Genomic DNA, 17759 nt, shown 5'->3' with positions numbered 1-17759 from the left:
AGCCCTACATGGCATCGGACCAGAATATCTCTTGGACTGTCTTCTGCTGCATGAATCCCAGCAGCCGATAAGGTCCCACAGAGTTGGCCTTCTCGGGGTCCCGTCGACTAAACAACGTTGTCTGGCGGGCCCCAGGGGAAGAGCCTTCTCTGTGGCAGCCCCGGCCCTCTGGAATCAACTCCCCCCAGAGATCAGAACTGCCCCCACCCTCCTTGCCTTTCGTAAATTGCTTAAGACCCACCTATATCGCTAGGCATGGGGGAATTGAGACATCTTCCCCAGGCTTATAGTTTATGTATGGTATGTTTGTGTTGTATGCTTTTTTAAATGACGGATTTTTAGATATTAGATTTTTTGCATTTTATATTGTTATTATTATTGTTGTGAGCCGCCCCAAGTCTGCAGAGAGGGGCGGCATACAAATCTAATAAATAAAATAAATAAATAAATGAGACATTTATATTTGTTTTCATTGATAAAATTAAGTAAATTCCAACTTTACTGGAATAACTTTGTAAACATAATCAGATCAATATATGAAACTAAAAAAAAATGATCTTTTCATATTATCTCTTAATCACATAGCTGTGCACATTTTGTCATAGGGGAGTCCAAAACAGATTACTCAACAACTGCTTCTCAGAGATTATCCATACCTGTTCAATTTCTTGGGGACAGTTATTTTGTTCTGTTAAGTCTCTCACCTTGATCTCCTAGTAGAAGCAAGAAAATAATTTCTGTTTACAAAAGTTTATAAAAGCTTCACTGTTATGTGCAGAGTAACAGCGTGGAATGAAGCTTTTATCCCTGGAAAAGGCTATTTGTGCAATGTCATCCTGACTTGATTCCAGAGTTCTCTTGAGTTCATAACGAGCATTACTTGCAAAGGCATGTCTAATAATGCTGCCAACCTTTAGAGTAATGGGTCACTGGATCCTCATAAATGTTAATTCAATGTTTATGACTCAGACTGTGGTGCCAATAGATGGCAAGCTTCTTCATGCCGGACTTGAGCTTCACATCAAATGGAATTGCATGGGAAATACACCAAGGGAGTCTCTTGGTTGTTACACATTTTACACTAGTTTATTGCCATGTTTCTGCTGTTTTCCATGTTTAATTCCAGGCATTCTGATAGAACATAATCATTAGTTAATTCAAAATTCATTTCTTGAACTGGTTGATACATAACCATTTCACTTTATACATTCTTGAATGGAATGACAGACTTAAGCCCTTTCTACAGATCAGACCATGCTCAGGTGCTTAAGGTGCAGAGAAACCCCATCCAATTAATCATCATCTTGGCTCCTTCACAGAAAGCGGTGCAAAGATAGGTATTCTGTCTTCATTACACTTTAATCTGTGTGCAGCTCAACATGCAGCTAAAACCACCTATCCTCCAATAAAATAGATCATGTGCTAGATCTGGATGCTTTATTGAAAGGATATGGTGAAACTGGGGAAAATAGTAATGCATACAATGAGAACCAAATACAAGATAGGCAGTATTGAGTTATTGCTGAACATAACAATTAATAAATACAAGCAATCTAAATCTCACCAGCAAATGATCTTTGTGTGGGATGTAGGTTTGCACTTGGATGAACATGTGCCACAGATTAAAATGGATTCTTCTTGGTGCTTCTGTCTCCTCCAAATTCTAAAGGAAAATGGAGTAGGGTTGCACTTGTTTTGAGAGAACATTTACATTTTTATTTACCGTATTTTTCAGAGTATAAGACGCACCTTAGTTTTGGGGAAGGAAAATAGAGAAAAGAATCTGCTTACCAGATATTCATCTAGCTAGTGTCCTTAGTCTGGTCAGTTTCAGCACATCATTTTAACCTCTGGTTAGGGCTTTAAAAAAACCTTATTTGGAGAGAATAACAATGAAAGAGCTTGCAAGCCAGTAAGAACTGGGAACATTGATAGCACCTAGTTAAGGCTGGAAAGAAACTTATTTGGAGCAAGCTAGAGCAATTAAAAAAAAACCTGCAAAGACTTAAGGCTTGGAAGACATTCTTTGCAGCCAGTAACAATGAAAGAACCTGCAGGATAAGAGCTGGGAAGATTGCTAATATCTAGTTAGGACTGAGGAAAAAGCTTCGAAAAAGCTACATTCAGAGTATAAAATGCACCTGAATGTTCAGTCTCTTTTAGGGAGGGAAAAGGTGCGTCTTATACTCCGAAAAATATGGAATATAGATTTTCAGATGATTTTGAACTTATATAAACTTTTCCAAACCTTTTGCCCTCTCATTATATTGACAGTGCCAGGAAATTGTGTGCATTGTGTCTAAAATAGAATCTATGTACTATAAGATAATGCTCTAATTATGGCTCTCTCTTCTTCCTTCCCTCCTTACTTCCATAGCATGAAATTAAAAGTTTGACAAGAAGTAGCAAGCCCTTGAAATCAATTCATATGCATGAGTTCCATTATCTGTGGAAAAAACATTCCTAGCTTTAAGACTCCAGCGTTATCATTCAATTCCATCCATAAAAATTGACTTTATCTCAAATGAGTAAAATGACAAGCTTGCAATAATAACTAGCTTATCTGGTTCTACTAGTGGTCCCCAGCTGAAGGAATTACAGAGGATTAGTATTGCTAACCTAATTCTCATTTCCTGAATGAGTAAATCTATTTGAAGGCAGGAATATTTATTCAGGTTAAGAGCTGAATTTATTGTTGGTTGCACACTCCTCCACCCCCTTCTAGGCTTTCTAATCTGTTGGGCATAACAGAACGACAACTCCCATAGTACTTAGCCAGCAAAGTTTATTCATTTTCCATTAGGAGGAAATTCATTCAGAATGCAGTAGTGTGGCCAGATATTGGCATGCATCAATATAGCCCAATGACACTTCTACTGCATGAGTTGCATTGCTGGTTGTCACCCATGAAGTCCTTTATTATAGCATACGGCCAGGCTATCTGAGGGACTGTCTATCATTCCCGCCCTGTAAAGTCCAACACCATCACTCTGCTAAACAAATAATTCTCTTAACTGTGTCAAATTATTTACTACGTCTGCACTACTATTAATCTTCTCATCATTCCTATCACCCATCTCCTCCCACTTATGACTGCATGATTGTAACTTTGTTGTTTGTATCTTTGCAATTGATATTGACTGTTTCCTAATGTGATTTGATTGCTTACTTATACCCTATGACTATCATTAATTGTTGTATCTTATGATTCTTGATGAATGTATCTTTTCTTTTATGTACACTGAGAGCATATGCACCAAAGACAAATTCCTTGCATGTCCAATCACACTGGGCCAATAAAGAATTCTATTCTATTCTATTCTATTCTATTCTTTTACTCTCTTATTGTATCGAGTTATATTTTTTATAACCTGGGCACACTGCCCAGAATTCTTGAGTTACTTTATGCATGTGAATTATAACAAATAATCCAGCCAAACCTTATAGTTATTTAAATGCAATTACATTTTCTTTTCTTCGTGAAATGTTTATGCTCCCATTATTAAGATAAACTTCCATAGAAAATCACTAATCCAGCAAATAACAATTACTCTATAATAGGTCTGTAAGCTTTAATGATATTATAAATTTTATTGATTTTATCTTTAATACTTCCAAATATTCACAGGGGGAAAATATTAACAGTTCCCAAGAGTGAATCTGTTTCACTATAGAAGAGTTGAGACTACTGTTTATTGTATCTCTGAAGTATGAAACGTGGTCCACATGAGAAATTAATTGCTTTGGTTAACAATCATTAGTCTTTTCATACAGGTATGAAATTTAGTGTTACAAGTGATTGAAATTCTTTGCAGTAACTTTTGATACTTCATTTTCCCCTTCCTTCCCTTTTTCTTAGATCATATCCATTAATAGCAACATACAAAGTAGGAGGTCCCTAGAGACAAATGCTTCGTATGCAATCCAATTATCAGTGGTTAAAGTGAGCATCATTACATGCAACATACAAACAGCTCCAAGTGTCCCTTCATGGTACTTAGTGAAGTCTTACAAGGGCTGCAGACAGAAGTATATCTCCTTGCAATACAGTTTGGCAGCCCATGAAATGCTTAATTCACTCACCTCTGATGACACCAAGAGGTTCTCACTAAAGTCATCAGCTTTGTTCCACATTCCTGCCTGTGACAATGAAGAACATTGTGTAGACTGGTATGTAGACTGTGAAGTAGATATGGGTTTCTGTCTTTCTCTCTGTGTGTGTGCATGTGTGTGCGTGCGTGTGTGTACATTATTATCAAGTGACTGTGGGATGCTGCAAACTGCCATCAATGTGGGTTAGTTGCTGAGTGCCCAAATTGTGGTCACATGACTATTAGAAAGGTGGTCATTAGAACTTCAAATCCAATTTATATTTAAATACCTCTTTTGAGAACTTTGAATAGTTGCTAAATGACCAGTTTTAAGCAGAAGACTACCTGTAAAGATGCAGAGCTGGAGCCTCACTTTTCCCAGTTTCTTTCAAGTGCCACAACAAGCTAGGTAGAAGCAAAGAGTGCTGCAAAGCTAGGATAAGGTAATTACATCGTCTTTGCCACAGGCTGTGATTCATTAGACATTAGATGCCTAATAGATGCAATATACCAGCGTTGGATTTTCCTATCAATGTCGACTCTTAAGACAAATATTAATGTTTGCCATTTACAAAGACACTTCTCTGCTTTATGAAAGTTCGTATTTCATATTTTCCAATTATGTGGAAAGTTTCATCATTTTATTTTGGAACATCAAAGCCATAAAACTGATAGTAGCTAAGACTTCTTTTCTCTCAGGAACAGTGTAAATTTTGATTTATGCCTGAAGGCGGAGTCAATATTTGAGAAGTTATGCTGCTTGGTACAGGTACTAGTCAGATTATGACCATTCGTTCATGGCCATTAAAAATAACAATGGAGCTGAACAAAAAAACTTACTACCACTGCCCAAAGTTTCAATCACTGCAGTGCCCCAGCTTTCACATTAACAAAATTTGGGCATTGGAAATAGACAAATATTTCTACTTTTTTTCCCAGTATAAATTTTATTTTTCTCCACCATAGAATAAAAACAATATATAACCACCAACACTCCAACAATGCTTATAATCAAACATATGCAAAAAAAATAAATCTCTTTCTCAACACTCCAACAATGCTTATAATGAAACATATGCAAAAAAAATTCTCTTTCTCGTCCTCGGAGAGAGGTGGCATATAAATTCAATAACTAACTAACTAACTAACTAACTAACTAACTAACTAACTAACTAACTAACTAACTAACTAACTAACTAGCTAGCTAGCTAGCTAGCTAATTAACTAACCAACCAACTAACTAATCATTCAATGGAGGAGATCTTTCCCCCATCTTGCAATAAAACCTTACATCAATATAAATATTAACAAAATCTCATTTATCTGAATTTTAATTTAAACTTTCATATCTCCATTAGACTAATTATTCCAATATCAAGTTATCTTATAACTAGTAGAGATTTTTATATTAGGATATAACCCTGAGATTCTCTCTATATGTAAGCTAAAAAATAACACTTCCCTTAGTACAATACAAAATAAAAAAGCTATATATGTTTAAACTAACATTAATATCTAAATTTTGTGTTATATCATTATATAGTGCTACCACCATTTCTTATCTTTGTCATCTGGATTCTGATATTTAACTCTCAATTCTCTTATTTCAGTTTTTCCAAAAATAGGTAATTATTAAAATAATATTACTATGATTGACTGCAGGCGTGCTTTAGCCGCCTCCCGAACTATCTCCTGCCCCACATGCCCTGGGGATCAGTGCATTAACCTTTTCCATAGGTCTCTTTTGGGATGCAGACAATCAGCCAAGCAGCCTTCCTAAATAGAGGTTGTGTGGTGTCATCCCGAAAACAGGCTCTAGCAGTAATTCTATACTTTCATCACTTTCAACATCACTTTCATTTTTTCTCATCTACCATTTTTTCTAATCATCAAATCCATGTATCAAAATTTCATTTTTTTCTGTTTCACCCAAAAGGTCCAAAGGAGATTAGGTATGTGCAAGTATCACTCTCAACTTCTATATCACTCTTGCAAAACATGATATTCTCTAAATATTCTATATAAATGATAGTCTATAAATGTTTAATTCCTCTAATTATTTGGCTACCAATATTAAAGGCTGAGATGAAATTCAGAACATCTAGAAAGTACAATCCTATATAAATTATGTTACCTTGAAACATCAAAACACATTTATGGGTCACCAATCTTTTTGTAGGATTCAAAGGCATAGCTTTATAGGTAGTCCATGACTAATGACCTTTCATTTAGTGCCTGTTCAAAATTTTCAATGGTACTGAAAAATGTGACATAACTGGTCCTTGCATTTATGAGTATTGCAGTATCTCTATAGATCATGATTCAGACACTTTGCAATTGGTTCACACGAGAATTGCAGCATCCTGTGGTCACCTGATCCTCATTTGTGATATTCCTAGCCAGTTTTCAACCAGAAAAATTCACTGGGAAAAGCTGGAAGTGCAGCATGACTGCATTAAAAGATGTCATAAAACAGTCATGTGATGACTCACTTAACAACCACACTAGAGGTAGTCCAATTGCTGCTAATGTAAGCTTCTTTTGATTTATTTTCCCTTTAACAAATATCCACCTTCCTTCTCTGTCTTTCTGAATTCCAACCTCTTCAAAATTAACCCTCTGATGGATCAGCATCGCTGTACCTCTATTTTGTGTTCCTCTAGATTCAAACACCCATTTCCAATTTCTATCATTAATCAATTTATCCCTTCGTCTTTTATGTGTTTCTGTCAAAATCATAATATCCACCTTATATTGCTTAGCCATCCTTAATATCCTAAAAGGTTTCAAATCCGATCCCAAACCATTCACATTTAAAACCATTATCTTACACTCCATCATAATATACCAAAATCACCCTTTTCCCCTCTTGTTTTGCCCTTGGTTTATTTTTTCCCCTTTCTTTACCCCTATTACCCCCCCCCCCAATTTGCCTCCCCATGTGCTCCCCCCACCAAGTGGGGGGAAGACAAGAAAAGCCCTTGTCCATTCATGAGGCACATTCTCTTGATTGCGTTCTCACTCAACTAGCTCCTCTTTCAACCCCTTTTAATTGTAATAAAAGAGAAATCTTTCCCCCCCCCTCATTTCTCCTTTAAATAATTCCTTCTTTAACTTTAACTTCTTTAACTCCCTTTCTCTCCCCCTTAGACTTCCCCCACCGAATAACAAATATACAGGAATCCCGAGGCATCTCCCCTCCCCAAAAAGAAATTACAAGACAAGGAGACCAAACAACATCACTTTCTGGCTCTCTTCTCACACAGAGCTCGTGTTCTTCTCTGCTCCCTTCCCTTTTTTTTAATAAGTTTTTTTTAATTAAATTTTTCCACAACAAACAAACAACAACAACAACAACAAAAAATCTTAAAGAAAAAGTGCCCAACACCAATAACCCCTCCACCATTAGGGGGTTCAGTTATTTACAGTAAATTTCAATTTCTTCCTTGGCTCCGGTTTACATTCCTTTACATACAAAGAGTGATTGAAGTTTATTTTTCACATTGTCGTCAAATATTCTACGTAAAATATAATCTTTCACCTTATTCCATTGTGCCATCAGCTTCTCCGATTTATTTTCATCACAGTTAATTATTCTTGATTCCGTAATTTCAAAGCGAATGTGGTCCACCATGTACCAGTACCAATTTTGGATTGTCCATTTATTGCTGTCCTTCCACCCTAATACCACTACTGCTTGTGCACTTTCCAAGGCTGCTGTTTTGATTTCTCTAAATTCTCGTAATTCCCCATGTTTAACTAGTATTGCTAATTCTTTCGTGATTATCCAATTAATGTTTAACATATTGTTAATTTCATTCTGTACTTCCTTCCAAAATTTTTGAACTTCAGCACATTCCCAGAGCATGTGCATAAAAACTCCTTTTATTTGGCAACCATGCCAACAGTTTCCTTTTCCTTTCCTCTGGAAGTGTGCTAGTTTTACTGGTGTGAAGTACCATTTGTGTAAGATTTTCCTTCTCATTTCTCTAATTCTTGTGTTCTTTATCTTATATATATTTTCTACTACTTCTTCCATCTCGTTTTCATTGATCTGTAATTCGGTTTGCCAGTATCTTGTTAGGCCTTTAATCACTTCCTCTTCCACTTGTAATAACCTACTATAAATCTTACTAGCCTGTCCTTTTGAATCATTACTCTTTTCTTTCAGTATTTTCTCTAGACAGTTTTCTTCTCTTAAAAATGCCTCTTTAATCTCCGTTTTATTCAAATATTTGCATATTGCATTAATCTGCAACCATTTTTGTTGGCCCAACCACCATTCGAGGCGAGTTCTGTTAACTCTTCCGTCTGTTTCATATAATTGTTCTATTCTCATTATGCCTTTATCGTTTAATTCCTTTATAACCCCATCTCGGTTAATGTCATTATTTATATTCAAAACATGCAACGTTGATAATTTTGAGTTCCTATTTGCTAATTTCCCTTGCCATTTTGACCAAATATCTACAGCTGCTTTCAAAGGATCGGCTAATCTATTGATTTCAATTTTGCTCCATTTTTTAAATAAAATCTCTTTGATTTTAACATTGTTAAACTCCTTTTCAAGTTTCACCCACTTCTTTTCTGTCAATAATTGCAATTCCATTAATCTTTCTATTTGAAATGCCTCTCTATATAATTCTAAATTTGGGTACCCCCATCCTCCATCTTTTTCTCTGGCAATCAGCCATCGTTTCCTTGTTCTAGGTTTTTTATTTCCTTCAATCCAATAATTCATTTTAGTGTCCCATTCCCTTAGTTTTACTCCTGGGAAGGTACCTGGTAAAACTTGGAATAAATACATCATTTTTGGAATAATCATCATTTTAAGAGCTCTTACTTTGGCCATTTTTCTCAAACTTTTATCTTTCCACTTTTTAATTTGCTTTTGCATTTTTTCCCATATTAAGTTATAATTTGCCTCAGCAATTTTATTTGGGTTTTTAAATAACCAAATTCCTAAGTATTTCATTTTTTTACATCCTAATTTCAATCCTGAGTTTTTTCGTATCTCGATTTGCTCTTTGGGACCTATATTCAAACAGAATATTTCTGATTTCTCAATATTAATTGAGAGACCTGATTGGTCTTTAAATTCCTGAAGTACCACCATTAATTTTCGCATCATTTCAATGGGGGTTTCAGACAGTATTATGGCATCATCTGCAAAGAGATTTAATTTCAATTCGAGTTTCCCAATTCGGTAACCCTTCCAATCCCTATCATCTCTAATTTTATTTGCTAGAACCTCAATTGCCATTGCAAACAAAGTGGGGGAGAGTGGACACCCCTGCTTAGTTCCATTTTGGATATTAATTTTCTCTGTTCTATTTCCATTTACCCTAATATAGGCCATATTATCCTTATAAATTTCTTTTATAATTTGACAGAAGTTTTCTCCCATATTTAATTCCTTACAAAGTTGAAACAGGTAATTATGATTAACTTTGTCGAATGCTTTGTACACATCTAATTTCAGAACACATAATTTCTTTTTGGTAGTGGTAGGATGGTGTAACACATTAACAACATTTCTAATTGGTTCGTGAATCTTTCTTCCTTTAACAAATCCATATTGGTCTTCACCAATTATTTTTGGTAAGATACTCTCTATCCTATTTGCTATAATTTTCATAAATATTTTATAGTCCTGGTTTAATAAACTGATGGGGCGATAGGATCCCAGATCTAACAAATCACGATCTGGTTTTGGAATAGTGATAATCTCGGATGTCTTCCATGACTGTGGAATGTTGAAGGTTTGAAGTATGTTATTAAATAGTTTCCCCAAATGAGGTAATAATTGAGTCCCAAAAGTCTTATAATATTCCCCCATAAATCCGTCTGGGCCTGGAGCTTTGGCAGGTTTCAGTCCATTAACAACTCTAATAATTTCATCATTTGTTATTGTCCCGTTTAGCATTTGTTTATCTTCATCAGTTAGTTTCTCCTTAGTCTCTATCTTTTGCAAAATAATCTCATCTTTTTTATATAACTCTTCATAAAACTCTTTCATTATTTTTTGCAATTCATCATTACTACGTTTTGTAACACCTTTCTTGTCCCTTAAAGCAACTATACAAGATTTTTCTTTTCTTTTTTTAAAATAATTTGCCATTTGTTTCATTGATTTATTGCCCCATCCCAAAATTTTCTGCTTTACAATCAATCTCATATTATTCCATATTTGTTGATCCATAAGTCTCAATTGTTTTTTTTTTAATTTTTAGTAAATTGTTCCACTCCCCATTTCTTGTACTTTTCAATCTTTCTTGAGTTAATTCAATATCTTTAATTAATTTTTTCCTTTCTGTCTCACATTTTTTTTTAATATAAATTTCGGTACTGATACAATTCCCTCTCATAAAGGCCTTATGTGCATCCCAAATTGTTGATTGCTTCATATTTCCCGTGTCATTTAATTTAAAATATTCAATCAATTCTTTTTGGAGTTTCAATTTATTTTCTTCTCTTCCTGACACAATAGGATTGTATCTCCATATTTTTTGTTTATTGTTTGAGTCAAATACAATTACTGCTAATAATGGGGCGTGGTCAGATAACCAAATGCTTACAGTTTCAGCTCTTTTAAGATATGCATTCCCGATTTTGTTCATTAATATATAGTCGATGCAGCTAAACTTGTTATGCCTAGCTGAACAGAACGTGGCTCTATTTGTCACCTCGTCATGAAGATCCATCATACCTAATTTATTTAATGGCAAATTATTTTTTCCCTGTTTCCCTGCTATATCAGTTCAATATTGAAATCACCTGCCAAAATCACTGTACCTTCTGCGAAGTTATTCAATTTACGCTTTGTATTTAATATAAATTGCTTTGTGTTTACATTTGGGGTGTAAATTACTGCTAATGTTATTACCTTATCGTTCATTTTTCCTTTAACAAATAACGTCCTTCCCTCCTTGTACCTTTTAGTCTGGGTCAATTCAAAAGGAACTCTTTTATTTATTAAGATTGCCACTCCTTTACTTTTATTATTTTTGCTTCTGGACTCATATACCCCTCCCCAATCCTTACAGTTTGTTAATTTATCATTTCTTTTTCTCCCCTTATGTGTTTCTGATAAAAATAGAAAGTCTACTTTTTTATCCCTAGCCAGTTTCATGATTCTGTAACGTTTGATCTGTGACGACAAACCGTTTACATTTAGTGACATCAGAACTTTTTCACCCATTCCTTTTAATTATGTTTCTCCCCTCTGTAAAGCGAAGCATATTGGAAGATTCTCCATTTATAATCTTGAACCCCCACCCAAGTGCCCCTCCCTCAACATTCCCCCCGGGGGGAATCAATGGAAGAAAACTCCATTGGCTCCGAGAGGCACCCATGGCTTTGCTATCCCTCTAGTACGGTCTAACAAAAATACTCCTTTAAGAGTCAAATAGTAACCCTCAACCCCCCCCATTCCTTCCTTTAGATATTAAAGGGAAAAAAATACCCAAAAACTTATTCAGCTGGGAACAACAACACCAGTTATACAATGCAATACTTGTTTCTTATTTCTTCTTTTGGCGTGTGACGCGTCCCTCCTCCTTCTTTCCCTTTTCTCGGAGTAAAGCTAGTTCCTTTTCTAATGCGATAATTCTTTCCTCCTTCTCTTGGCTGCTGGGATCTCCTATAGATAACAGAGAAATTGCTGCTCCCCCTTCAGCTCTAATTGTATCTTTTGTTGACATTGCATGGTGATTTATATCTGGATTTATTCCCAGCTGTCGAAGCATTTGCATTCCTTCTTCCAGGGAGCTCGCAGAATAAGTCTTGGCATCTTTGAAAATCAGAATCGTGGCTGGAAGCTTCCATGTGTAACGCTGATTATTCTGATGGAGCATATTCGTCACTTGTCTCAACTGATTTCTTAACATCAGCGTCTGGGGAGATAAATCTTTCAAGACACGGACAGGAGAGCCTTTATAATGAAGATTTGCAGTTTGTTTAAGCTGTGTAAAAACTTCGGCTGCTCTCCGCCCCAGGGCAAATCTTATCAGAATATGTTTTTGGTTGGTAAATTTCCGAGGACAGTAAGCCCAATGGACTCTCTCAATTTCATCCAAGTCCACTGTGATTTTACTTTCTAGGAACCATTGGTAAATCAATTGGGTTAATTTCTTATTTTCACCAAAATCCTGCTTAAAGCCCCTCAATCGTAAGTTTGATCTCCTCTGCCTGTCCTCCAAATTGTTTATACGCTGCTCTTGTTTTTTCCTATCAGCCTCCAGTTTCAAGATTTATTATTTATTTATTTATTATTTAGATTTGTATGCCGCCCCTCTACACAGACTCGGGGCGGCTCACAACAAAGTGAAAAACAATTTATAACAAATCTAAATTTCTACTAAAAACATTTTAAAAACCCCATTTTCTAAACACACATACATACACACATACCATTCATAAATTGTATATGCCCGGGGGAGATGTCTCAGTTCCCCCATGCCTGACGACACAGGTGGGTCTTAAGGAGCTTACGAAAGGCAAGGAGAGTAGGGGCAGTTCTAATCTCTGGGGGGAGTTGGTTCCAGAGGGTCGGGGCCGCCACAGAGAAAGCTCTTTCCCTGGGGCCCGCCAACCGAGATTGTTTAGTTGACGGGACCCGGAGAAGGCCCATTCTGTGGGACCTAATCGGTCGCTGGGATTCGTGCGGCAGCAGGCGGTCTCGGAGATATTCTGGTCCAGTGCCATGAAGGGCTTTAAAGGTCATAACCAACACTTTGAATTGTGACCGGAAGTTGATCGGCAACCAATGCAGACTGCGGAGTGTTGGTGAAACATGGGCATACCTAGGTAGGCCCATGACTGCTCTCGCAGCTGCATTCTGCACGATCTGAAGTTTCCGAACACTTTTCAAAGGTAGCCCCATGTAGAGAGCATTACAGTAGTCGAACCTCGAGGTGATGAGGGCATGAGTGACTGTGAGCAGTGAGTCCCGGTCCAGATAGGGTCGCAACTGGTGCACCAGGCGAACCTGGGCAAACGCCCCCCTCGCCACAGCTGAAAGATGGTTCTCTAATGTGAGCTGTGGATCGAGGAGGACACCCAAGTTGCGGACCCTCTCTGAGGGGGTCAATAATTCCCCCCCCAGGGTAATGGAAGGACAGATGGAATTGTCCTTGGGAGGCAAAACCCACAGCCACTCCGTCTTATCAGGGTTGAGTTTGAGTCTGTTGGCACCCATCCAGGCCCCAACAGCCTCCAGACACCGGGACATCACTTCCACTGCTTCGTTGACTGGACATGGGGTGGAGATGTAAAGCTGGGTATCATCAGCGTACTGATGATACCTCACCCCATGCCCTTGGATGATCTCACCCAGCGGTTTCATGTAGATATTGAATAGCAGGGGGGAGAGGACCGACCCCTGAGGCACCCCACAAGGGAGAGACCTCGGAGTCGACCTCTGACCCCCCACTAACACCGACTGCGACCGACCAGAGAGGTAGGAGGAGAACCACTGAAGAACAGTGCCCCCCACCCCCAACCCCTCCAGCCGGTGCAGAAGGATACCATGGTCGATGGTATCGAAAGCCGCTGAGAGGTCAAGAAGCACCAGGACAGAGGATAAACCCCTGTCCCGGGCCCGCCAGAGATCATCCATCAACGCGACCAAAGCAGTTTCCGTGCTGTAACCGGGCCTGAAACCCGACTGCTGGGAACCTAGATAATCGGCTTCTTCCAAGGATCGCTGGAGCTGGAGTGCCACCACCTTCTCGACAACCTTCCCCATAAAGGGAAGGTTGGAGACTGGCCGGTAGTTATTAAGTACGGCTGGGTCCAGGGAAGGCTTCTTGAGGAGGGGGCGCACGAGCGCCTCTTTATAGGATGATGGAAAGGATCCCCTCCCCAAGGAAGCGTTGATAATCTCCTGGACCCAGCTCCGTGTCACCTCTCTGCTGGCCGAAACCAGCCAGGAGGGACACGGATCCAGTAGACAGGTGGCGGAACTCACAGCTCCAATGGCCTTGTCCACTTCATCAGGTGTCACCAGATCAAACTCTTCCCAGACAGGTGGACAAGTACGGGCCCCAGTCACCTCAACTGACTCGTTGTCAGCCGACTCTGTTTTCCAATTGGAGTCGAGGTCCGCCCGGATCTGAGCGATTTTATCAGCGAAAAACGTGTTAAAATCCTCGGCACTACTCTGCAAGGGCTCCCCAACTCCCCCCTGATTAAGAAGGGAGCGGGTCACCCTAAACAGAGCGGCCGGGCGGGATTCCGCTGATGCAATCAAGGCGGCATGGTACACGCATCTTGCCGCCTTGAGCGCCACTTTGTAAGTCTTAATAAACGCTCTTACAAGTGTTCGATCAGATTCAGACTTACTCTTCCTCCATCGCTTCTCTAGACGTCTCTTCTGGCGTTTCAACTCCCGGAGCTCCTCGTTGAACCATGGAGCTCTACGGGGTCTAGCGCCATGGAGAGGTCGCAAAGGCGCAATCCGATCAAGAGCCTCCGCTGCAGCCTTGTTCCAGGCTTCCGCAAGAGACTCCGCCGAACTGTGGATGAGTGCATCTGGAATAACCCCAAGCGCCGTCTGAAAGCCCTCTGGGTCCATCAGGCGTCTGGGGCGGAACATCTTGATTGGTTCCGCCTCCCTGCGGGGAAGGATTGGAGCCAGGAAGTCAAGCCGTAGTAGAAAATGGTCTGACCATGACAAAGGCAACAGTTCTAAGCCCCTTAGTCTCAGACCATTGCTCAATTGCTCAGAGAGGAATACCATGTCGGGTGCGTTTCCTCCCTCGTGAGTCGGACCCTGTATTACTTGAGTCAGGTCAATGGTTGCCATGGTGGCCATGAACTCCTGTGCCAGTCCAGAGGCTTCGCCGAGTGATGGCAGATTGAAGTCCCCCAAGACAATAAGTCTGGGGAACTCCACCGCCAACCTGGCTACCTCCTCGAGCAGCACAGGCAGGGCTTTTGACACGCAGCTGGGAGGCAGGTACGTGAGAAACAAGCCCACCTGAACCCCTAAGTCCAACTTCATCAAGAGAGATTCACAACCCGCAATCTCTGGAGCAATGAGTCCACGTAGGCAAAGGCACTCCCTGGCTATAATAGCCACTCCTCCCCCTCTTCCCTGGGGTCGAGGTTGATGCCATATCTGTCATTTCTTTCATGGCTAGTTGCATTTCTTTAAGTTGTTCCCCCACGTTAGTAAATGCCTGGAGGAGTGTGTCCATTTCCCCCCCTAGATCTGGGATAGTCGCCCCGAGTCTTCGGAGAGGGGCGGCATACAAATCTAATAAATTATTATTATTATTATTAGTCGCCATTTCCCTTGGTCGTTTTACTCACTTTTTAGCAGTGAAGTTCTGGTCTATAACTCCTCTTTTTAGCTGATCCGAGCAGGTTTTCGAAGTCTCTTTCAAGTTCTCTATCTCATAAATCACTTTCACTTAGCTTGGGAGGGCTGTTGAGGGTTAAGATTTGTTTTCTTTAATCACATCTGGAGAGCGTTCCGTGGGAGCGTCTACTCTGGATGCATGCGCAAAGCCTTGTCTTCTCTGCTCCCTTCCGATGGCCTCCACCTGCCCGGTCAACTCCCTCAGCTGCTCTTCCCTTCGTCTTTCCTTATCGTCTGGGGTACTACGGCCGTCAAAAACCTCCTCTCCTTCTTGTGCTTGTGCTCCAGATTCATGAAACTTAATCCCCAGTTGATCCAATAAAGCCCTTCCCTCCTCCAATGTATGTTCTCTGTACATTTTATTTTCCTGGAACACCAAAATAGCCACTAGATACCCCCAAGTAAATCTTCTTCCACCCTGACATAAATGGTTTGCAACTGGTTCCAAAGCAGCTCTCGCTCTCAAGGTTTCCCAGGAGAGATCCCCCAGAACTCCCATCTCATTTCCATCCCGCCTAAGGCACGTAGAAGTCTTCAAAGATTTGTAAACCATCTCTGCCTTCTTTTCACTGAGGAAAGCCACAACAATGCCTCTCTGCCTCTCCCTGTCTCTTCGTGCTGCCACCCAGTGGACTCGCAATAAATCTTCCAAGCTGACTTGAACGCCTGGTTGTTTATTTATCCAAGCGCAGACTGCTTCTGTTAAGTTTGAATCAGAGGCAAAGTCCATTCTGAACCCACGCAGACGCAAATTTCTTCTTCTCTGACGGTCCTCCAGATTAGCAATTCTATCATTCGTTTAATTAATTCATCTAGAGGTAGTCCAATGACCACAATTGAATCCAAAACTTATGTTGCTAAATGAAATATTGGTTAAATCAGTTTTGCCCCATCTTACAACTTTCCTTGCCAGAGTTGTTAAGTGAATCATTGCATTTATTATGTTAATAACATGGTTGGTAAGTGAATCTGGCTTCCCCATTGACTTTGCTTGTCAAAAGATTACCTCATTACCTCAGGACATTGCAGCCGTCAAAATATGAACCAGTTGCCAAGCATCGGAAATTTGAACAGATGACCATGGGGATACTGCAATTATTATTATTATTATTATTATTATTATTATTATTATTATTATTATTATTATTATTATTAATTAGATTTGTATGCCGCCCCTCTCTGAAGACTTGGGTCAAAGTGTGAAAAATGGTCATAAGTGTGAAATGCAATGGTCATAAGTGTGAAAACAGTCATAAGTCAGTGCTGTTGTAACTTGAATGGTCACTAAATGAACAGTTGTAAGCCGAGGACTATCTGCACTTTACAACTAATTTCCTAATCCTAATTACGGTCATAAATCAAGGAGCATCTCTAGTTAAGACATGTATACCTGAAACCTATTTGCAATCATAGAGATTAAATTTTTACTGGCAAAGTAGAACTTTACTGAATTGGCATGCTAGAGTTAGATCACTTCTAGTAGGAAACTCAACAATCATACTGAAGCCAAAGCTTATGTAAATGAAAAGGAACAGGAGTCCTCAATGCCAAGCAGGGCATAACAGATTTATTTTCGTATGTACCCTCGATCTCAGGAGAATTGATGCTTTCATGTTAGTCAATGAAAAGACACTTTAAAGGAACAAAGTTCTGGTTTTAAAATAAAGAAGATCTAGATGGGAACAAATTTAGCTTCAGTCTCTTATACTGTTGTTCATATATCCAGCCTCCTATAAATAGGAGCTATTTGGCACAACTTTGGATAAATGTTTTTCCCCCTTCTTCAGTATATACAATATGTTGCTAAATTATAAATATGTGAGGATTAATTGTAACAGCTTAATTTTACAATGGAATAGCCGATCCCATAAAGTGAAAGACTGGAAGTTTCAAAATTGTTCTCTCTAGACTACACATCTGATCTTGTTTTTGCCCTGGTAGATGTGTTTGATATTTACTGCTACTACCACCTATTTTGTAGGAATATCTCATCTGGCATCCTTCAGACCAAATGTGTATCTCACAGAGATGTAATGTACTGTCTGTAGAGAACAGGAATAAGCAAACTCCATTAATAAACAGCAAGGTGAAAAATATTAATTAATTAAGCCCAAATCATGCATAAAGAAGGAAAAAACATTTCAGACAGACACATCTCTTATTCCCAGGAGTATAAGAGTGGAGAGGTAAATCACAGTCAGACATGGGAGATTGATGTCAATAGTGTAGATAAGAGCTAGAAATCAACTCCACCAGAAGACTAAATTATCCCAAAGATTGGTTCTAATAACAGAATCTTGCAA

At 39.1% G+C, this 17759-nt stretch overlaps 1 protein-coding gene across 1 annotated transcript in view; it reads right to left on the bottom strand.

Annotated features, from left to right (window-relative positions):
* The window catches only part of FANCB (FA complementation group B), a 79198-nt gene that overhangs the window by 41234 nt on the left and 20205 nt on the right, over positions 1–17759 (bottom strand). The window contains exons 10-11 of the mRNA XM_070750787.1: positions 1565–1663; positions 657–713 (exon numbers count right to left, since the gene is read on the bottom strand). Of these exons, the coding sequence (XP_070606888.1) occupies positions 657–713; positions 1565–1663 (156 nt within the window). The remainder of the gene's footprint in view (positions 1–656; positions 714–1564; positions 1664–17759) is intronic.

This window comes from Erythrolamprus reginae, chromosome 4 (assembly GCF_031021105.1).
Source record: "Erythrolamprus reginae isolate rEryReg1 chromosome 4, rEryReg1.hap1, whole genome shotgun sequence".
NCBI lineage: Eukaryota > Metazoa > Chordata > Lepidosauria > Squamata > Dipsadidae > Erythrolamprus > Erythrolamprus reginae.
This window is presented reverse-complemented; position numbering and strand designations above follow the sequence as displayed.